This window comes from Podarcis filfolensis (genome assembly GCF_964270895.1).
Source record: "Podarcis filfolensis genome assembly, chromosome: 6".
In the NCBI taxonomy this organism is placed as follows: Eukaryota; Metazoa; Chordata; class Lepidosauria; order Squamata; family Lacertidae; genus Podarcis; species Podarcis filfolensis.
In genome coordinates, this window is record NC_139609.1 from 40639219 (window position 1) to 40661594 (window position 22376).

The 22376-nt window shown below is 42.9% G+C and overlaps 2 protein-coding genes across 9 annotated transcripts in view; one reads left to right on the top strand and one right to left on the bottom strand.

The window, feature by feature from the left end:
- The window catches only part of LOC310765790 (cytochrome P450 2J4-like), a 29421-nt gene extending 8104 nt beyond the window's left edge, over window positions 1-21317 (top strand). Inside the window, exons 9-12 of one of the 3 annotated variants that reach the window (XM_083621286.1) lie at window positions 1029-1150; window positions 13164-13209; window positions 19110-19315; window positions 21027-21317. In XM_083621286.1, coding sequence (XP_083477412.1) covers window positions 1029-1150; window positions 13164-13209; window positions 19110-19264 — 323 coding nt within the window. In that variant the 3' untranslated portion in view covers window positions 19265-19315; window positions 21027-21317. Of the gene's footprint in view, window positions 1-1028; window positions 1863-8085; window positions 8313-13163; window positions 14036-19109; window positions 19316-21026 lie in introns of those variants that run through there. The other 2 variants (XM_083621285.1, XM_083621284.1) reach the window with 2 other exon arrangements.
- Window positions 11703-22376, bottom strand: part of HOOK1 (hook microtubule tethering protein 1) — a 31534-nt gene continuing 20860 nt past the window's right edge. For 2 of the 6 annotated variants that reach the window (XM_083621260.1, XM_083621261.1), the window contains exons 15-22: window positions 22089-22229; window positions 21113-21206; window positions 20624-20658; window positions 19446-19528; window positions 18871-18971; window positions 18100-18201; window positions 17744-17812; window positions 11703-16666 (exon numbers count right to left, since the gene is read on the bottom strand). In XM_083621260.1, coding sequence (XP_083477386.1) covers window positions 16496-16666; window positions 17744-17812; window positions 18100-18201; window positions 18871-18971; window positions 19446-19528; window positions 20624-20658; window positions 21113-21206; window positions 22089-22229 — 796 coding nt within the window. In that variant the 3' untranslated portion in view covers window positions 11703-16495. The remainder of the gene's footprint in view (window positions 16667-17743; window positions 17813-18099; window positions 18202-18870; window positions 18972-19445; window positions 19529-20623; window positions 20659-21112; window positions 21207-22088; window positions 22230-22376) is intronic. The other 4 variants (XR_014549798.1, XR_014549799.1, XR_014549800.1 and 1 more) reach the window with 4 other exon arrangements.

Sequence of the window (22376 nt, forward strand, 5' to 3'; positions counted from 1 at the left end):
TAGGGCTTGCTGATCGGAAGGTTGGCGGTTCGAATCCCCACGATGGGGTGAGTTCCCGTTGCTCGGTCCCTGCTCCTGCCAACCTAGCAGTTCAAAAGGACGTCAAAGTGCAAGTAGATAAATAGGTACCGTTCTGGCGGGAAGGTAAACGGCATTTCCGTGCGCTGCTCTGGTTCGCCAGCAGCGGCTTAGTCATGCTGGCCACATGACCCAGAAGCTGTACGCAGGCTCCCTCAGCCAATAAAGCGAGATGAGCACTGCAACCCCAGACTTGGTCACAACTGGATCTAATGGTCAGGGGTCCCTTTACCTTTACCTTTACTGTGGATGCAAGTCACAAAATGGCTACCATAGATAAGGTTACCAGATTTTTTTCAATGAATCCGGGGACACTTTTCAACTTCCTACTAAATAGGAAGGTTTTCGTCAGGGGACTGATTTATAAATCCGGGGACTGTGCCCGGGAAAGGGGGGTGTCTGGTAACCTTACCATAGGAGGTGTGAAGTTACACAAAATGGTGTTTCTATACTCTTCCCCTTCTCCCCCCACCCAGTAAGCCATGTGGATTTTTGAGGGAATATTTGCAGACATTTTTCTCAGGTGCCATAAGTGGCACAGGTGCTCCACAAGTGGACAACAGCTGATGTATTTTTTCATAGTTTCCCCAAGGAAGAGAAACCCAGTTCCATCTTGAACTTGAGGAACTGTTTGCCCACACCCTTAGCTAAGATATATGCAGATTAGGTAGATTCCTAATAAAATATAATTCAAATTGGGTTTTTTCTCCAAAACTGCATATGAGATAAATTTATGTAATTCAAATATATCTATTCCAAATTCAGTAAAACCATGATCATATTTGTTCAATGTTTGCTTGACTAGGAAGTAGGACCGACTTCTATATTTATTTTGCAGCAACATAATTATTTTTTAAATTATTTGGTCTGCCCGTGTTGTTTAAATTGTGCCACTCTTCACAGTAGCAAAAGCTCTCCACTGAAACAGCCTTTTCCTCCTTGTCTTCTAGGAAAGCGAGCTTGTCTGGGAGAGCAGTTGGCAAGGACCGAGCTCTTCATTTTCTTCACAGCCCTAATTCAGAAGTTCACTTTCCAGGCTCCAAAAGATGTGACATTAAGCTGTGAATTTAGGGTGGGTCTGACTTTTTCTCCCCTGCCATACCAGATATGTGCATTCTCCCGCTAAGAGGGCTCATTTTACATTATTGCCATTTCTTCAATAAGTAGGATTAATTTCTGGTGTAGGAACAGATCTTTGGCTTAATCCTGATTGATTTGAATAACAGAATTTGAATGAGGGGGTGGAGCGGAGATAGCAAACAAGAAGTGAAACTAGACAAAGAGTCCTGTTTTCCTTTCCTCCCTCACAATGCAGTAGTTTCAATGTTTCAACTTCATTCTTAATCTAGCTGAGTAGACTTGTGTACATTGTAAGGTCAGTTAACTATCCAGGCAATTCTCTTTGAGTGCCTGGACTTTGACATCCACCCACCCACTACTTATTTGCACAGAACAGTTTCTAGGGAATACTTGTCTCAGGTGTGTCCAGGCAAGTTAACATAGACAACTGGAATTAGCAGCTCTTTAGGACCCTGGGGTGTTTCTATCACCAGGTGTCCCGAACATCTCAGATTGGCTGAAAGCATAGAAGCAGGTGTTGCTTGTTTTACTCTCTCTTTCCTTGGGAGAGAGAACAAATGGCTTGCTGCTTTTACCCCCTTTCCTTTAAGGAAGGTAAGACAATGGTGGGGTCCCCTAGCTGACACTGGTCCAGTTCAAAAGAGCGTAGAGCACGCATATTCCTGTGTAGTTCTGATGCGTCTTGTCCAGGAGGAAGACAGCTGGTAGGTGCTGCTGCTGGGGGGGGGGCTCCGAAATAGGGGGCTCCTGGGAGGTTGTAGGCTTATGCTGGCCCTAGCAGTGGTGAGAAAAAGGCATTGCTTTCCTTGTAAGGATATGTGTGCTCACAACTGAAAATAAAAATCTAATGGAATGCCCAGCATATGTTTATAAAATCAAAATGCAAAGTTTAATTGTTCTTCTAAATATCCTAAGGTAAGGTAAAAAGGTAAAGGACCCCTGGATGATTAAGTCCAGTGGAATTTGACAATGGGATGCGGCGCTCATCTCTGCTTTCAGGTTGCTCAGAGTTGGATTGTAGTCAATGTATTTTCCACAGGTTGTATTGTTTTTCAGAAGCATTATTGTTGTGATTCAATAAACATAGTGGATAACAAGGTTAAAACTGAATCTGCAAAGTGATTTCCATGAAAATAGTTAAAAGTGGCAATTTAGCTGTTAGTGGGAAACTTCAAGTTTAAACCACAAGGGAGTATTAGTTCCACGTTATACTGCAACATCATCTGCTATAAGCATAGCAATTGCTAAAGACTGACTGATTTTGTAGCTTTGTTTCATTTCTAATTAATGAATGGTGTTCTAAAGTGAAATTTCCACAGCTGGGCTCTATTCTGTTAAGCTAAAAGGAACACAAACAATTGTAAAAGATGGACCATTTACTGGGACTACCGGCTTGTTACTCAGAGGGATTTAGATAGAAATAGCTTGTAGCTGCAAACATGAAATATCTTAACAAGTAAGGACCAGGATTTGGGAAGACCTTTCTTTCTTGGGCTGACTTTTCATTTTAGTGCAGAGTTCTTCAATCATGGGTCTCTGTATGTTGCTGTACTACAACTCCCATCATCCACACCTGGCTTAATCAATGAGCAAGGATGATTGGAGCTGTAATCCAGCAACATTTGAGGCTACTTTAGCATGCATTGCTGTCATTCACAGGGCAAGCAGCAATGTCACTCTGAAGACATGCCCTCTTTCTATCAGTACTACTGAGTGCAGCTTTACAAAGTCCTTTTGAAAAAGTTGAAGCAGTTGTTTAGTGGGGCTGTTGTGCCTGCACTTCTTGGAGAGTCTTGGGCAAGATGCATATTTGTCCTGAGCCAACCTCTGCTGTAGTGTTTTGTGGAAGAAGGAACACAGAGTCTTAAGCCCTTTGAACAAATATTATTGAATAATGATGGTGTGGATAAAGGTTGACTCTCAGCTCTTTATAAAATTATATTGGGTAGCACTGTAGGTGGATGTGCTGGGGTCAAACTGCAGTTTTCCCTAGATGACAGAGACGGGGAAGGGTTGTGGGGAAAGTCACCTCATAAACCAATCTTTGTTTCTGTGAGGGAATTACTTTTACTACACAGCTGGAATTTAACACCCAAGCATTTGGCCCACAGTGCATCAGTTTCTTCCCCCATGTATTGCGTGTGTTTGTCACCAGGTGGGCATGTATTGATACACATGGTGGGATTGTTTGAGGGTCGAATGCTTTGGGGAGAAGTTGTTTCTAGAAATTTCTAAAATCATGCAACAGGATGCAGTCCTTAACCCCAAGTTTGGTACCATTGAATCTGTTCAAAGATCCAAATAAGGTTTTAAAGAATGAGGAACTTATCATTCACCTTTTTCTTGTGACTGGGTGGACAATAACGAAAGCTTGGAAGGATCTGATTTACTGGCATCTTAAATTCTGGCATATAGCATTTTGCTAGAGAATGTTTCTCATAAACTAGTTATTGCGCGATGGGGCAATTGGGAAAAAATCAAATTGCAGCCATTTGCTTTTGGGGGGTATAGTGGTTTAATTTGCTGAAATGGGAATGTATACCATATTTTTTGCACCATAACACTCACTTTTTTCCTCCTAAAAAGTAAGCGGAAATGTCTGTGCGTGTTATCAAGGGAATGCCTACGGTGGCATGCCAACGGATTTTCCTCCTCTAAAAACTACGTGCGTGTTATGGTTGGATGCGTGTTATGGTCGGGTGCGTGTTATAGAGCGAAAAATACGGTAAATGTGTACTGTTGTGTGTTTACAGAAAGCACTTTGAGTTTTGAGTGGTTAAATATTTAATTCTAGTATGTTCCCTAGTAGCTCTCATGGGGTTGGTTAATTTTGGTCACATAAGAAGTATTGGGTCACAGGCTATGTTTTGTGTGACTTCACTGTGATGACACAGCGTTGGAAGATGGGTGAGTAATCTGTTAGGAACCCTGCAGGAGACAGTGTCAGAAATCCTCTCTGGACGCTGCTGGGAGTACAGCAGCGAATGCTTCTTTCTACGAAGGAGAGAGAGAGAGAGTGCAATGCATCAGTTAACGAGAGCTCTCCGAAGGCAGCTGAGCTGAAGAATGCTGGAACTTGAAAGCCATCTCTTCAAAGAGCTGTGCAGCCTGGGTAAAGTACAGGTTGAGTGGAAAGCTGGAAGAGGGAGAGGCATAGTTCGACTGAATGTTTAACCAAGCAGATGTAGTACTCTGCAACTAAGTGAAGCTACGCCCATGCTTGGATAAGCATGTGTCTTGTAAATATTCTGCATATATTTTTCTTTTTATTATCTGTTCTGCAAATAAAGCTTTAGAATATTTAATGAGGGTCTGGTCAATGCTTTAATTCCTAAAGGGGAGTCAGTCTTACGTATGATTTAGCTTCTGAGCTGCTAAATATCGCTACTCTGCAACAGGTTCCCCTATATTCCAAGTCGTGTATCCATAGTAGGGACTGGAGGAAAAATGACCCCTGGAAGGAGTGCAGAGAAAAGAAGCGCCATGGTGCATCTGAAGCAACAGAACTGGACGCTTTCATCTGCCCCAGCTGCAACAAGACATGTCTCTCCCACATCAATCTTTACAGCCACAGCAGCCACTGTTACCTCCCAATAGCTTGACCTCACCCCCAAGGCGCACTCCTCCATTGTCTTCTGAGACAGACGGATGCCAGCCAACATTTGAATATACAGATGGACAGGGGCTTGGCAAGATAGTAAAAGTTTTTAATTTCTTTCAAGTTCTCAATCCTTGATCTAGTCAGTTTGTGGCCAAGGCACAGGGCCAAACCTACCATTGGTCTGTGTGAGGTGACATATGCTGGCAGGAGGTGCTGATAGCAGGAAGACTTTAGCGAACAGCAGGCCTCTACTCCCACGACAAGGAAACTTCAAGGCATGCTCTTCTGCCAACCCGAAGAAGAAGAAGAAAGCATTTCCTCCTCTTCCACTTGTTGCTCCACTCTGTCTGGATGCTTACATGCAGCTGCTGCTTGGCCGCGCTGAGAGGGACTCAGGGACAGGTGCCTGGCCACTGTGGCAATCAGGTGTCTGGGCAGGCAAGGCCTGGGGCCTGGGCAAGCACACAAAGCTCTCTGAGGCACATTGGCTGGCAGTGAGATGGGTGGAGGCAAGTGGGCAGGCAGGCGAACATCGTTGGCCCCTGGCTGAGCTCAGCTCCTCAGGTGTGCATCTCACCTAGCAAGCCTCACTCACTGAGCTTGGAGGGGAAGAAATGGAGTTCCTGGTTTCAGGGCTAGTCTACCTCTGACTACCGGTGGGGCCGTTTTCTCATTTGCCTCAGGCGGCAAGATGTCTTGAGCCAGGCCTGCCGAGGCAAAATTGAACCTCTGCAGAACAGAAGGCCATTGAATTGACTCCTCTGACCCCTTATCAAGCTATCAGTCCAAAGGTCTCAGGAGCAGGATCATACTCCACGGCAGAAGTTAATTATTTATGCACAGGGCACAGACTTTGAAGAGAATTCTAGAAATGTCGGGAAGGATACTTACTTTTCTTCCGCAGAATTGTGAAAACAAGAAGGAAATATTCTGACTGAGAAAGCTACGCTCCCCCCTTCCCCCTAGGAAGAGTTACACATTAAGTCATCTCTCTTTGTGGGCATGATGTATAATATGGTTACCAGATTTTTTTCAATGAATCCGGGGACACTTTTTTTTTTTTTTTTTTGAAGCTGAGTAACAACAGGGAGTCAGCAGTGGGGATGGTGAGGCAAAAGACCCTGGGCCGAAGCACACATGCATGTTGTATAAAGGTGCAAAGCCCTTCTTTCGCACCCTGTGAAACATAAATGCACAGTTTTTTTTTAAAAAAACTAGGCAATGGCTGGCAGGCTGCGACTCCCAAGCCTCCCCCTATCAGTCAAAACAAAGGGGGAAGGGGACAGGAGATCTCACAAGAAACATCATATGCACACAAGACACATCATATGGGGATTACAGGCGAGGAAAAATGGCAGGCATCACGGCAGCAAGCAGCTCCTGAAGCCAGCCAGAACCAACTGCGCTACCAGGCTGGCTCCGGGCTGCTGCTGCCACATTTCCCTGGGACAGATTTGCAAATCTGGGGACATTCCGGGGACGGAATTTTTCCAGTGAAAGATTTGCAAATCCGGGGACTGTCCCCGGGAACCGGGGATATCTGGTAACCCTAATGTATAATGATGTGTGGAAACTTTGCCCTCAGTTCTTACAGGAACGTTAGCCCAAGAGGGCAGGTGTGGCTGCTCTACCTGCATGAGATTTTGGTTTCCCTCGACAGACAGCAGTCCATTCTGACAAAGGAGGGCTAGAAGGGTTTGAAGATGCTGCTCCAGCTGCTCTCTGTCCTCTGGGAGGCCTTGTCCCTGCAGGTCATTTTGGTTTTTCTGGCTACATTTCTACTTATTGCTGATTGCAAGAAACAGATTCACCCAAGGAATTTCCCCCCAGGGCCCAGGCCTCTTTCTTTTCTGGGTAATATGCTACATATAGATACCAAGGAGCCCCATTTGAAACTATGGAAGGTAAGGATGAGGAATCATGGCATGAATTTAGCCCAACATTGCACTGTATAGGAGTGTAAGAGCTTCACTGCAGGTTAAGGCTAAGATGCCCCCCCCCCCACAATCTAGCATCCTTAGACTGGTAAGCCAGATGTCTCCAAGAAGACCACAAACAGGGCACAAAGACAGATGCCTCTACTGTCGTTTGTTGCCAGCATCTGGTATCCAGATATGTGTTGCCTCTGAACACAGGATCTATTTTACCCAACAGTTATTTATAACAATTCTGTACCCACAATTGCTTTTAAAGATAGGGTGGTTGTTTGCAGGTTTCATTAGTAGGTTTTTCATGCCACTTCTGCCTTGATCCTATGGTTACCAGACATCCCTGGTTCTCGGGGACAGCCCCCGGATTTACCAATCTGTCCCCAGACAAAATCCATCCACGGAAGGTCCCCGGATTTCATGTAATGTCCCCGGATTAATCATATGCCTGGGGACTTCCAGACCCTCCCCAGAGCCTGAAGCTCTGCTCCTCCTGCTTGCTTGCTTGAGCCAGAGAGGCAAGGCTACTCTTTGGACCGGCAGAGCTGAGGTGCAGGGAAGAAGACTCCCTGCATGACATCTCTGCAAGCTACCCTGTCTCTCCTGCTTGCTCATGAGGAAGGAGCTGCTCTTGTTGAGGTACCTACATTGCAGGTGGTTGACCTAGATGCCCCTCAGAGGTCCTTTCCAAAGCTGTGATTCTGTGATTATCCCACAGTCGTATTCTCAAACTCCCCTGATGCCTGTGCAGGAGACACCCACAGGCGGCAGGGCAGCAGCAGGAGGAAGGGGTTTCTGCTAATGCTTACTCCCAAGTAAGCCTGTAGGCTGCACAACAGAGGAGACCACAGAAGAGAAGATATTATTTCTTAATTTTTTAAAATAACTTTATACACACACACAAAATTTATTAATTTTTTAATTTATTTTAATTTACTTATTTAAAGTGTCCCTGGATTCATTTAAAAAAATCTGGTAACCTTACTTTATCCTCTAACTCTGTCCTGGAAAAGGTCCAGAGCTACAAGCCAATTATCTGCTTGGACAAGGCAGCAACCAGCTTTTTTTTTTTAATATGGGCAATTATTTAAATGATTAAATGATTAAAATTTCTCAAGTTTAAATTTTCAAGGCTGGTGAGATCTTTCCTTCATTTGTATTTGTATTTCTTCAATCTGGTTTGAAAAGTACGAATTAGGTAGATTCCCATTTAAATGTAAGCAAAATTGAATTTCCCTCCATCCGTACACACAATAGAAATTTATGTACCTGAAATGTGTCTATTCCAAAATCCCAGAAACAATTATCAAAGCTGTTCAGTGTTCCCATTTGCCTGACTGGCAAAATGAGATTCACTGTAGCTCTCCACTAACACAGTCTATTCTCCCTCTCCGCTAGGAAAGCGAGCTTGCCCTGGAGAGCAGTTGGCGAGGACCGAGTTTTTCCCTTTCTTTGCTGTACTGATTCAGAAGTTTGCTCTCCAGGCTCCAAAGGATGTGATGTTAAGCCTTCGCTTTAGGCTGGGAGTTACGTTGTCCCCCCCTGCCATACAAGGTGTGTGCATTCTGTCGCTATGGTGGGGGAACATATTTTATGCTGTTTTATTTTAAGTAGGTTTAGCAGGATTACCTCCTCAGTTTTTGTTCTTATTGCCCATTGGTTCCAATTACCAATGTCTTTTCATGATAACAGTAGTCAGTTGAAAGTGACCATGGTTAGTTAGAAACAGACATGCCGTGCTAGCTTAAGCATGTCTACCCGAAAGTCCCAGGTAAGTAGGCTTGTTGTTGTTTAGTCGTTTAGTCGTGTCCGACTCTTCGTGACCCCATGGACCAGAGCACGCCAGGCACTCCTGTCTTCCACTGCCTCCCGCAGTTTGTTCAGACTCATGTTTGTAGCTTCGAAGACACTATCCAACCATCTCGTCCTCTGTCGTCCCCTTCTCCTTGTGCCCTCCATCTTTCCCAACATCAGGGTCTTTTCTAGGGAGTCTTCTCTTCTCATGAGGTGGCCAAAGTATTGGAGCCTCAGCTTCACGATCTGTCCTTCCAGTGAGCACTCAGGGCTGATTTCCTTCAGAATGGAGAGGTTTGATCTTCTTGCAGTCCATGGGACTCTCAAGAGTCTCCTCCAGCACCATAATTCAAAAGCATCAATTCTTTGGCGATCAGCCTTCTTTATGGTCTAGCTCTCACTTCCATACATCACTACTGGGAAAACCATAGCTTTAACTATACGGACCTTTGTTGGCAAGGTGATGTCTCTGCTTTTTAAGATGCTGTCTAGGTTGGTCATTGCTTTCCTCCCAAGAAGCAGGCGTCTCTTAATTTCGTGGCTGCTGTCACCATCTGCAGTGATCATTGAGCCCAAGAAAGTAAAATCTCTCACTGCCTCCATTTCTTCCCCTTCTATTTGCCAGGTGGTGATGGGCCCAGTGGCCATGATCTTCGTTTTTTTGATGTTGAGCTTCAGACCATATTTTGCGCTCTCCTCTTTCACCCTCAATAAAAGGTTCTTTAATAAGTTCTTTAATAAGTAGGCTTAGGGTGCTGCTTAGTCCAATAAGACTTTAAAGCTCTTCTTCTCCAAAGCAGCAAATTGTGGAAGTCAAGGACTCTTTACTTAGCCATGCTAGATGTTTATATATCTGTTACTTAGAATCATGGAATTGTGGTGCTGGAAGGGCTCCCCCGGGTCCAGCCCCCTGCAATGTAGGAATCAAACTTGTAGTGCATTGAGGACGATCCAAGGGGAGAGGAGGCAAGTGCTACATGCTAAGCAAAATACACACAAACACTGTAATTTATCAGTGCTGACATATTTATTATACAATTTGTTCGGAGCAGACTCTTGTGACGTTTAAAATAAGCATTCTCAACATTCAGAGCAATTTATCTAACTCGCTTGGAACAAACTGTCCAGTGGAGCATGCTCAAATTTGTATACAGTGGTACCTCGGGTTAAGAACTTAATTCGTTCCGGAGGTCCATTCTTAATCTGAAACTGTTCTTAACCTGAGGTACCACTTTAGCTAATGGGGCCTCCCGCTGGCGCTGCGCTGCCGCCATGCAATTTCTGTTCTCATCCTGAAACAAAGTTCTTAAGCCGAGGTACTATTTCTGCGTTAGCGGAGTCTGTAACCTGAAGCGTATGTAACCTGAAGCGTCTGTAACCTGAAGCGTCTGTAACCCGAGGTACCACTGTACAATTTACAAAGTGTAGTGGACCCCTGTAGAGCTGCTAGAAGTTCTCCTTCTCAGCAAGTACTGAGTTGCTTTCTCTGATTTTATGTATTAAACAGGATTTATATACTGTTTAATCATAAAAAAACCAAGCAGTTTACAGAAAGTTTGTGTTATGTACTCAGTGGCCCGGACTAGGATTCTGTGCCCCTCTGTTCTGATTCGATACATGATATCCAATCAAATAGCATTGTCAGGGTTTGGGTTACTGGCATTGGCTCTTAAGCTCTGAGTTACGATTCGCAGCTTGGGGGTTTAGACAGCCAATCATGTTGAGAGTGTGAGTGGCCCAGGCCTTCAGAAATACGTACATTATTAGTTGCTTTGCCCCTGTTGCTGCTGTTCTGTTTGCTCAATAAAGTCTCTTGCTGTAATCACTACATCTCACCTCGTAGACACTCACGCATACTTCAGCATGCATTCAAATTAGTGTATTAACATGTAACATGGAAACCGTGTGCCCTACTTTAATGAGAACACTGTTGTAGGACAGGACTGCAGAGTTCAAATGCTAGTGCTACTAAAAACAAGTGTGTGTGTCCTCCTATATGGAAACTGTATGGCCATAGCTCAGTGCTGGTGCATCTGGATTGCATGCAGAAGGCACCAGATTCTATCTCCAGGTATGTAGGGAAATATCCCTTGCCTGCCAGTGAAATGCTTGCCTGAATACAGCTATTGTGTTCCCAATCTGTTGTTCCAGTCTGCAGGGAAGTCCAGGGCTGGCAGCCTCAGACCCCTGGGCTGGATGTGGCTCTCCTGCTTGTTCTGTGCCACCCTTGGGCTATGCCCCTCTCCAGGCAACATTGCTCACTGGCTGGGCTGTTCAAATTGGAGAGCTTTTGCTTGGTTAGAATGTGTACTTGAATTGAGATATACTGTAGTGCCTTTTGCTTGCCCGGGGGATGAAGCAATGGGTCTGACTTTTGCAGAGCTGGAAAAGTAACAGAGGTTTCTACGCACCCATTCCTTTGTTTGTTTGCAAGCTACTACATGCCTCCTGTATCACTGACCGGGGAGCGGGAAATTCTGCTCAGGAGCAACAGTATCACAGCCTTTGTAACAGCAGATTCCACCCCCCTCCCCGCCACAGGGTGGTGAATAGCTCCACAGTGCTTTCTGTATTCAAGCCAAGATTTTTGTCTGTGCTTGCTTAATTGTTCTGTAGAAAGCTAGCAGTTTCAAACATTAAGACATTTTACTGCAAGCAGATTATGAGTCATGGTGACATTATAAAGAGGCTTAGCAGCTACAACAAGTTTCTGGCTACTCAGAAGCTGGCTACATAACTTATTCCAGATGTTGCTTAACCACCCACATTTTAGGTGGGAGAGCAAGTGTGGAGGGACTGCATCACACTTGTAGAAACCTAGGCTACAAAGAACTGACAGAGGTGAGTGCATGCACAAACAGAGGTTCAGTGACCCAAGATAACATGGCACATGCATTCATCCAATGGCAATGGCGCCATCTTGTTTGATGCAAAACAAGAAAACATGTGTTATGATCTACTTAGTTGCTGTGTAAAGCTCCTGTAGGATACATGGATTCAATACAAAGGAGGCACATGACAAAGTTTACAGTTATTGGTATACTGTGCTTCTGAGGTGCTTAAAAATACTTATTTTCTGCAGCTCTCACAAATTAGTGTGTTTTGTAGTTTTGGGAGTGGGGGTAAACATTAGGCTGCAGGTGGCAGGAGTATGCAGTGGGTTTGACAAGACTGCAACGCAAAGGGTGACTCTGCTGATAAAATAACCAGAGACCACAAAATTAATGTCAAAAGGTTTTAATGTGAATATAAAAGAATATTTCTTGAATCAAGAGTAAAACCATGTTTACAAATTAGTGCAATTTCTTTCTCTATTTCTATACAGCCCATTTGCTTTGCACAGGATCAGACTTGTACACGTCAAATAGATTAGACCCCGGCAAGTCTAACAGAAAACTCAAAGTCAGGCTATTTATCCTTACTGAAGAAAAAACATTGGTATTGCTTACAATTATGTGAATCCAAGCAAATGGTTATTGTAGAAAAGAACACTTTTTATTAATATAAAGTAAAAGCAGTATTGAACTAAAACTTTTCATTAATTCTACTGCATGTTTTAGTCTGGTCGCGTTCTTACAGAAACTTGTCTAAATGTATGCATGATTTTTAAAAGTTGGTGAAATCACATATCCCATAATTAGCCATAGTGTCAATTCATACATTGTTATACAAACAAAGTGCTTTTATTCTAATGAAAATAAGCATGCAATCAATACAGGGAACAAAGTGTTTAAGCACCACTTGAGGTTTTTACACAATCCCCACTGAAAGGAATGGAGATTGTGTGGGAGTAGTGACAGGTTTTGTCAATGATTGCCAAACACTGTACAACTTACTAAGCAGTAATTGCAGCCTAAACCGGATTAAAATATGACTGCAAGGTTTTGCAGGACCAACACTTGGTGAACTAGTTTCTACGCTACATTTTTAATTAATGAAGAGTTACAGATGAAGGGTGATTGCAAGTCTCCATCAGCTCAATTAAGTGCATCTGACATCAATTAATATTAGTTTATTAGAGAGACTGCTTTTTCAGTCATAGTGTGTATGCATCAACATTTTCATCCCATCTAAGCACAGCACATTTTAAGGACTTAACATAGATAGGTAACTCCTTTGCATTATGTTCAAATCAAAGAAATATTCCACACTAAGGCTGCAATCCTATACATACATGACAGTAAGTACCATTGAACTCAATGGGGCTTACTTCTGAGTAGACATGTATAGTGTTGCCCTGTAAGCAAAACACAAGAGATACTAACTCAACTCATAGTTAAATAAGACCAGGAGAATCAAAATTCTGAATTCAATTGCTGGTGATCAAATATCTGAATTTTATTACTCAAAGGAGGTAGTTTAAGTTTAGAAACTAAACACCAAGTAGTTCACCCACAAATTCAGTTGCACACAATTATTACATAAAATTGCTATGGCTGCAGATTCACAAGTTTACCTGTGCAATGATTGAGCTGCTATGCCTCCATGGACACTCAGTGCAATCCAGTAGCATGAAAATATGCACATAAAGGGGTTGCCCACACATTTCCTCTGGCCAAACAGCCAAGCCTAGAAGCTGTGTATATAGCCTGTGAATGGTCAGGTCACACAGGTGGCAATGGGCACAATTTAGCAACAATTCTACCAGGATAGCTGAAAAATCTCTCTCTCTCTCCTTTTAGATTAATCCTTGTGAAGTTCAGCATTCTGAAAGATGGCTGCAAAATGGTAAGTGGTAACATTTTCTTAAACAAGTTGGGACTAAAAAGAACACATGGCAGTAAATCTGTTTCTCTGCAAAAAAAACCTCCCCATCGAGTTCTTCCATAGATGTCTAATTGAATTCACTGACATATCTACTTTGTCTCTTAGTTTGTTAAAGAGCTCAAACTTTCTAAGATTACATGGGATGTGGCCCTCTGCTGACAGAACACTCTTTTTAATGCAGTAGATTGTGAGCAGAAAGTGAGGGCGGATGAGACTTAAGATTCCCCTCTTCCTTCTGCAATCCCTCCAGAGGATTGGGAGGTCCTTTGGACTAGTACTTGAAAGTGGCATAGGGGACTGAAGGAGGAATATGTGGAAATAAACTTCTGCTCCCATGTACTCATAGGAGCTTTCACAAGGCCCTTCCATCAGCCAGGGGACATGACTGGCTTCAACCCATGGAATTTGTAATTAAAAATAATGTTACCACCATCATTCTCTTCCATCTAATAGAACAGTGATGGCCAAACTTGGCCCTCCAGCTGTTTTGGGACTACAATTCCCACCACCCCTGATCACCGGTCCTGTTAGCTAGGGATGATAGGAGTTGTAGTCCCAAAACAGCTGGAGGGCCAAGTTTGGCCATCACTGTAATAGAGCAATGCCAAACTACCACAGAAAAGTAATTTAAGATAATGTACAGCCATATTTTTCTGGCTCTTTGACATGGAGGTAGACAGTACCAAGACACATATACAGCAGAGTTGACTCAGCTAGCATCCAACTCAGCTGCTCAAGTTAGCTGACACCAAGTCCCATAGAAATTAGTCAGTCCTGGCTTTTTTTTTTTAAATCACTGCTTACAACAGAATGTACAGCACAAACTATGCCCACTTGGAATGGCGCTTGGACTGCAGCTTTAGTCGTTACTAACTTGAGCTGGATTGGGGCTGTGATGTTGACTTTCCTGTACTAGCAGTAGTTGTCATACAGAACACACTATAAATTAAAGCCACTGAAGAAAAGCATCCTATGTTTGTGAATTGTTATCTGTGGAGACTACTCACTGCGACCATATTTGATTACAAGAATATAGTATAGTATCAAAACATTAAGCAACATGCTACAAAATTTGTATTCACCATTTCTCCCTACAAATTCAGACCAGGGGAAAAGCTACCAAAACCACAAGTCAGCAGGTTGAACAGAACAGTAAGAGCTTCATACCAAGGAGGTAGTCAACAGACATGAAATCTTGAAAAACAGCTTGAAAGACTGAAGGCTCAGACAGTAGCACACTATAACTTTACAGTGCTGGTATTAAGTATAGCACGTCATTAAAAGACAGAATTGTTAGACATCTGTAGTATCAGTTTCTACACAAAAGCATGTAATACTGTAGTCACATTGTCAGATATTTTAGGCCAGTTTTAATAAAATGCTAAAAAATTTAAAGTCTAAGCTGCAGTTATTGATTATGTTAGTCCTCACCCCCCAAAAAACCCTGCAACTCAAATTACAGACTTCATTTTATTTGCAGTAATTTTCAAGGCTGCATTACATTTTATAAACATAATTCTGGCCCATGTGCAAGTAACTTTTTAAACACAGAGTCCACCTTGAAAAATAACCATGCATTCCACCCTGTGAACATTAAGTCTGCTCTTTGTGTCTGGAATTACTGCTATCGGCCTAAATAATAATGTGCCTCAATTTTTAAAATTACAAAATGGCTAATTGCAACACAAAGTGCAATGGTCTACTTCATCAGATGCACCAAGTAAACAGCACACATAAACAACTGTGAGAATCTTCCCTACTGCTTTTGTTCTCTGACCTGATAATGATAGTTTTTAAATGTGAATAGCATTTTGGAAGGCTTTAAAAGCAACCCTAGCAGTTTCTTACTAGGTAACCTACTCCAGCGACTCACCGTTCTCTGGAATAGACTTCAAGCTCTTATTCTGCAAAAGTTACAGCAACAAATGATGTCTACCTAATGCCATTAAGTTACTCCCTTGGAGCTCAACCCAGTACCTAGCCGTACCACAATGGAGGGCTAGACACACAAGTGTCTGGGGCATCTGCAGCCAATCCTCAGGAGCAGCATAGGATCAGAGCCTTCCTCTCACTGTGCCACAGCTGAACACACTGCATCCCTGCATGAGCAGGACATTACACGACAGAGACAAAAACACACACCACTCAGTAGTCTGGGCTCAAAACCTACTAAGGAGACTTCAGTCAAGGTTAATTTTGCAACCTTTAAAAAGGCTGTAATTTTACGTTTTTTTAAAATAAAGACATCGCTAGTTGAGTGCAAATACATAGACATTTTGTCTTTCCTGAATCCTTTTCATTACATAAAATGGCGATTTAAGGCTGCAGTCCAAACCCTGGCCAGGGGGCAGCAGAACCTAATGGAGTAGCAGTCCCACTGTTATATCTATAGCCCAGCAGGCAAAGAGCTGTCTCAGCTTGGGGCTGGTGAAGTAATTAAGTCCTCACCAGGCCCAATGATGTCACATCAAGGCAGTGTGGCTGGCTTGGATTCCAGTTCCTTCCAGGCCAACTGGCTCAGGTCCTCCCCACAACACTCTTTTTCAGGGTTTTCTATCGGCCAGTGACCCCACTGACGACACTCCTAGCTCCCCCCTCCAACCCCCCCCAAGGGGTGTTTGGACTGCAGCCCCAGTAGTTATTACAAAACTGAATGGGAGTTCAATAAAGCTTGAATGGACTTCAGCAGAACTGCAGCATTAGGTGGACAGTCCTGAAATTAGTAAATCATTTTGGTTACAATTTGCTTGCAGTCAAAAATCCCTCATGCCATGAATGCTGAAAAATAATGATGGATTTTCTAATTTGGTCCTTGTTATTTTTGTAACGTAGCAGAAGGTCCGGGGGTGGGGGGTGGGGGGCGAGGATTACTTTTCTTTGTGCTGATGACCGTCATAAAACTGTACTCCAACTAAAATCAGTACACATCCTAGACTAAAACATTAAATAGAATTTTAAATAGGATGCCAATTTTGGTATTTATATATACATTATGAAGACAAATAAAACTCCTTTTGAGCTGTGCTTATCGACACATACCTCAGATCTGTTTAAAATCAAGAAAAGTAATTTGACATATGTTGCTTTTTATAGTCATCGCTGGCCAAATCAAATTTACCAGCCTTATGGGTCTCAGATGTAAAATAGCTGATGCCCAGCATCACAATCACGCTCTTCGTCAGGTAGTTAAAAACAAAAGTTACAAAATAAGTTAAGGACACTTTAGTGCACGAATATCCTCTGTGGTTTAATCTGATGTTGCAGGTGGTACTTTAACAGAAAGATTCCTTCGGGTATTGGTCACGTGCCGTTGCTGTGCAAGGAAGGAGCGCCCGGGTGTGCAGGGACCAGCGTCTTTGTAGGCAGCATTCCCACTTAGGAGTCGAGATTCCATGCCCACTTTATGAAATGCTAAGCTCTGGAATGAAGCAAGATTAAACATGATTCCTTGCATTCCTTCCTGAAAACAGTTAACGAGATTCTGGCAGCTATTATAGCCACTATTACTCAAAATTATTATTCATACATATACCATTTTCTGAAAGAAATCATACAAAGTAGGACATTAAAGGTAAAGGTACGCCTGACCTATAGGCCGAGGGAACCGGCGTTTGTCCACAGACAGCTTCCGGGTCATGTGGCCAGCATGACTAAGCCGCTGCTGGCGAACCAGAGCAGCATACGGAAACGCCGTTTACCTTCCCGCTGGAGCGCTACCTATTTATCTACTTGCACTTTGACGTGTTTTCGAGCTGCTAGGTTGGCTGGTGCAGGGACCGAGCAACGGGAGCTCACCCCGTCGCGGGGATTCGAACTGCCAACCTTCCGATCGGCAAGCCCTAGGCTCTGTGGGTTAGACCACAGAGGAGGACATTGAAAGTAGGTAATTTCGTATTTTAAATTTCGTAGATTATAAACCTAAATTTTAAATGCATATTATAAATCTAAAAGGAAACATTATGTATGATGACTCCACAGGGTTGTACATGATGCTGCTGTTCTACTTGCATGGCAGATTTCTGCTTGCATAATGAAACCTCCCCTGCAGCCCTCACTGCCTGCCCACTCAAAAATCTTCTCCAAAGGAAGAGAGGAAGGAAAATCCAATTGTGTGAGCAGAACTCTGTGCATGCAGTGCTGGATTCAACCCACCATCTTCTCAGAAGTCTGACTGGCTGCAGTGGTAAAACCTACCAAGCTCCCCACCCATGCTACAGGACAACTTGCAAATATGTCAGAAAAGTGGGGTGGGGGCAGTTGTTATATAGCATTTAGCACACTGCTGATGCTAAATACATAGTGGTTACAGTACCACTAGAGATATGGACCATCTTCATTTCTCAACATAGAAAACAATCCCTCATTTCAATAAATGGGCATTTCTTAAATTTCAAAATTCAGTAATTGGTTTCTGACTATTTTGGCTTCTGAGAAGTATTAATACTTATTTTCACATATTCACTCTCTCACACAAACAAGACACACTTTAGCTTACCTTGTTGTACCATGCAGACACAATTAACTTTTCTTCATGGTCATGTAGCCTGGCCAATTTACATTCTCCCTACAAAAAATTTACAAATTGTTAAGATATAGGCAAAGGAAATTATATTGGCCCCAACATTCAAAGTTAACCAAGTGATCCATGTTTACATAATTTTGTAAGATGCTTCATAAATCTCAATGAATACTGGAGCTTGTATTGAATGCTCTGTTCTCTCTATACTTTCCTACTATGTATGGTTATAAACAATGGTTTTTGAAATAACTGTTCTCCTGGCTCTTCTGTATAGCAGTTCCTGTAATTAAATTGGAAACAACATCCAGAGGAGATGCTAAAATTGTTCTTACCTCAAGTGCTTCAATTCTTTTATCTTTCTCTGTCAGCTGTTTCCTCAGCAACATGATTTCAGCAGATGCGGGATTTAATTTGGGGTCCAACGTTTTTATCACCTGCATAAAGATGAACATAAATGAATTTGTCAAATCTACCTCCTACCCAATCAAAATAATTCAGCAGTAAGATGTGCAATGCTTCATTAAAAAAACAAAAGAACCAGCACAATGTATTGTATCCAACTAAGTTAAGAAACAGACGAGACCCACTAAAATTAATGGACCTACGTTAGTCATGCCAATTAATTCCAACAGGTCTGCTCTAACACTGGTTAAAAATGTCAACCATATAAAAGCACGTGTAAGCATTTTGGTTGATGTTGCTGAATGAAAGCCGAAACAACAGAACTAGAAAAGCTGAACACAAAATATAGAATGAATCCCCCTTTAAACATGATGGTACAGTTGTACCTTGGATGCCGAATGCCTTGGTACTCCAATGTTTTGGCTCCCGAACGCTGCAAACCCGGAAGTGAGTGTTCCGGTTTGCAAACGTTCTTTGGAACCTGAATGTCTGACGTGGGTTCTACAGCTTCCAATTGGCTGCAGGAGCTTCCTGCAGCCAATCAGAAGCCGAACCTTGGTTTCTGAACCTTTTGGAAGTCGAATGGACTTCCGGAATGGATTCCGTTCGACTTCCGAGGTACAACTGTAGTTAGCACGAGAGAGGGGTTTCCAGTTCCAGATTTGTAGGAAAAAACCCCTGACATTTTAGAAAATACTCACACTTCTTGCTTTTTCCAGGTACATTTTATACCTCTCCTCCATCGATTTCATATCTTCATCTTTCTTATGCAGAGCTGCTTCCAGTTCTTCAATTTTTTGTGCTGTTTATCAGAAAACCAAATGTCATTATTAATGGAGACTGTGTCTTATCGAAGCCTCAAATAATTGATGAATTTGAGTTGGGATACAGCAGGCTCCAGAAGGGTTCACAACCATTTAATTATTTCTATCCATAATAGGAACAACTAGGAGTTCCAGGCAAGTACCATCGAACGATAGTCAAGGAAGTCTGGTTTGTGGCGGCTTTTCTCTCTACTTTCACATGGAGCTTCATTGTTGCCCTTCGAGAAGCACAGTACGACACCATCTCATGGACAGCAACTCAATCATTTAAGATTTAGTTATGAGAGCAAGAGGAAAAGGACACCATCTTCCCATGTACCAGGTACCCTTCTGCAGTATTTTACAGACTAATGGTATAAGATACCAAGCACATAGCCTAGCCCAGGCATGAGGAGAAACTGTAATGAAACAATATTGGTGATAAAAGTTAACATTCACATCAAATCACTTACCATTTTGATTTAGATCTGGCTGCAGGTCTGCAAGAAGCGCCTCCTTCTTCTGCAATTCATCATGGACTTCGCTCAATTTTTCCCTGTAAGATTCAAAATCAGAGATCAGGCCATATCAGCATTTCATATTCTCACGAGCCCAAAATAGCCAGATAAACTGCTCTATACCAGATACAGTCAAATCTCAGTTGTTGAACGTAATCTGTTCCGGAAGCCCGTTTAGTTTCCGAAATGTTGCACAACCGAGGTGCAGCGTCTGACTGGATGCAAGAGCCTCCTGCACTCAAGCAGAAGTCACGTCGGACATTTGGCTTCCGAAAAATGTTCAAAAACCGGAGCATTTACTTCCGGGTTTTTGGCGTTTGGGAGTCGAGGTTTGGCTGTATTACTATATTTTCAAAGACGAACTGGAAGCAAGAAACACTAACAAATTAGCTGTAAGGCAAACTATCCCAAATCAAAAATACAAATTTTCATTGCGGACACTTAGGAAACAGAAAATACTCAATGGTTTTCTATGACTAATATTGTAGGTCTTGTCTACACAAAGAACTGGAAAGCTTTTTTAAAAAAGTAGTGAAGGTTTTTAAAAAAGTTGTTGGTATATTCAAACCTGCTTTGGGACAATATGCAATTTAATTGCTGCAGTTCTGAGTGACTACAGAACATTACAAATACCATGCTGGATATGGAGTGATGCAGGGGAAGACAAGTGAATGAATGAAATCATCAATCAGGCAGGAGCATTCGGTGGCGTGAAGCCAGCCTCCTGGAAACAGGATCATGGCTACTGACTGAGACAGTGGGGGCAGGGCAGTGCTGGCATACCAGCAGAGCCAAACTGGTGCTCCCGCTCCACCCCAATCTCATTCTGCCCTGCCCCCACACTAGCATGGTAAGTGGAAGTGACACAACTGCTGGCAGGCCAGTTCCATAGCACCACCCTACTGTCTCCTCCAACAGGGTTATGAAGCTGTCTGCTTGCATCAAGAATGTAGAGTATTGCAGGGAGGGCTGATACGGGTTGGAATAACTTCTTTAATGCCCTCTCCTTCCACAGCAGGGAAGGGACAGAAGACATGAATCAACTTGCATATAGTCAAAAAGAATCTCTCATGCTTTATGTTTACACACATACAGCACACTAAAATAAAGTATATGCTAATCTTGTAACTTACATATGTGCTGCTATCTTCTGTTTCAGCTTGCTGGACTATAAAAAGAAGTAACATTTATTAGGTCTTATCAGTCATATACAGGACAGTAATTTATTTCCAACAGTAACCAGTTCTAGTGGCTGCAGATGACACACAGAGGAGCTAGTTTAGTACTTAATGATCACTTCCAACAATGTAATGTTGGGAGGCCTCTCTCCAAAGTTGACTTAAGCGAAAGGTGTTTTTTATTTTCTTTATCACTTATTCTCACCATTACTCAGGAGGACTAAAGAGATTGTTTTGCATGTGAAACTCAGATTCAAGTTCCCCACCTCCTTTTTCAAAAGCTTTTTCTAATAATTTCAGAATGATTGCTTTTCAGTTTGTTTTTACATGGCTAAAGATATGTTTTCATTGTAAACAGAGCCTTCAGCAACAAAACCACGGTGCTAGGATAACAAACAGCAGGAAGCTGTATTATGAAAACTATCCCCATCCTCTAATACCTACCCCTTCCCCTTCAGTCTTGGATTCTTGTTCCTGCAAGGTCTTCTGGAGGTCCTCAATCTGCTGCTGCAGCTCTCCAACCCGCTCCTTGCTCAGCCTATGGAGAAGCATTTTTAAAAGAACACAAATGTTATATGTACATCTAACAATCCAATTGCTAATCGTCAGAATTCAAGTATAAGAAATAAAAGAAGTCAACTTTCTGGCAGATTTGACAGCTGCTTTCTCCTTTTTATTTTGTGTTTTTGCACTTATTCGGTATTTATCACCCACTGCTTGTATGCTATATGTTTGGTTATGAGTCCTGCACCCATTCTATGGTAAAGGTAAGGGGACCCCTGACCATTAGGTCCAGTCGTGGCCGACTCTGGGGTTGCGGTGCTCATCTCACTTTATTGGCCGAGGGAGCGGGCGTACAGCTTCCGGGTCATGCGACCAGCATGACTAAGCCACTTCTGGCGAACCAGAGCAGCACACAGAAACGCCATTTACCTTCCCGCCAGAGCGGTACCGATTTATTTACTTGCACTTTGACTGCTATCGAACTGCTAGGTTGGCAGGAGCAGGGACCAAGCAATGGGAGCTTACCCCGTCGCGGGGATTCAAACTGCCAACCTTCTGATCGGCAAGTCCTAGGCTCTGTTGTTTAACCCACAGCGCCACCCGCTGTACCATTCTATGGTAGATTTCCCCAAAAAATCAGTCAACAAACTTTGGGTGGAAGTCAGTGTCATGCTAGAAGAATGTTCTGCCTGTGCAAGCACTGCAGCTTGCTAGGCGGAATGACCCCCCTGTTCCCATATGCTGTTTTGGGAGTTCTCCCAAACCCCCATGCCCTGAGCCAATTTCGGGGGGCTTACAGCGGGGAGCAGAGGGGGAAAGACCAGTCATGCAAGGGGAAGTCCTGGTGCAGGGCTCCAGCAGACGGGGTTCATTAGTCGAATCCTGCCCTTTTAAGTGTGTGTGGGGGGGAGGATACCTGTTTTCAGTCTCTAATTCATTTATTGTTCGATGCTTTTGTTCTAGCTTCTCTTGAAGCGCCACAATTTGTTCATTTTCTGATCCCTCTTGTTGCAAGTGGAGCATCTTGTTTTCATGCTGCAGCCGGATGAACATTTCTCTGAGGTTCAAACACAAAATTATAAACAAAGGTGTTTTACAAGAAGTTTAGCTTTCATCAGTGGCATTTCCCCCCCAAATATATATAACGAGGCATTCTACATTACAATGTACAAGTACCAAGTATGGTTGTAGAACAGGTCATATG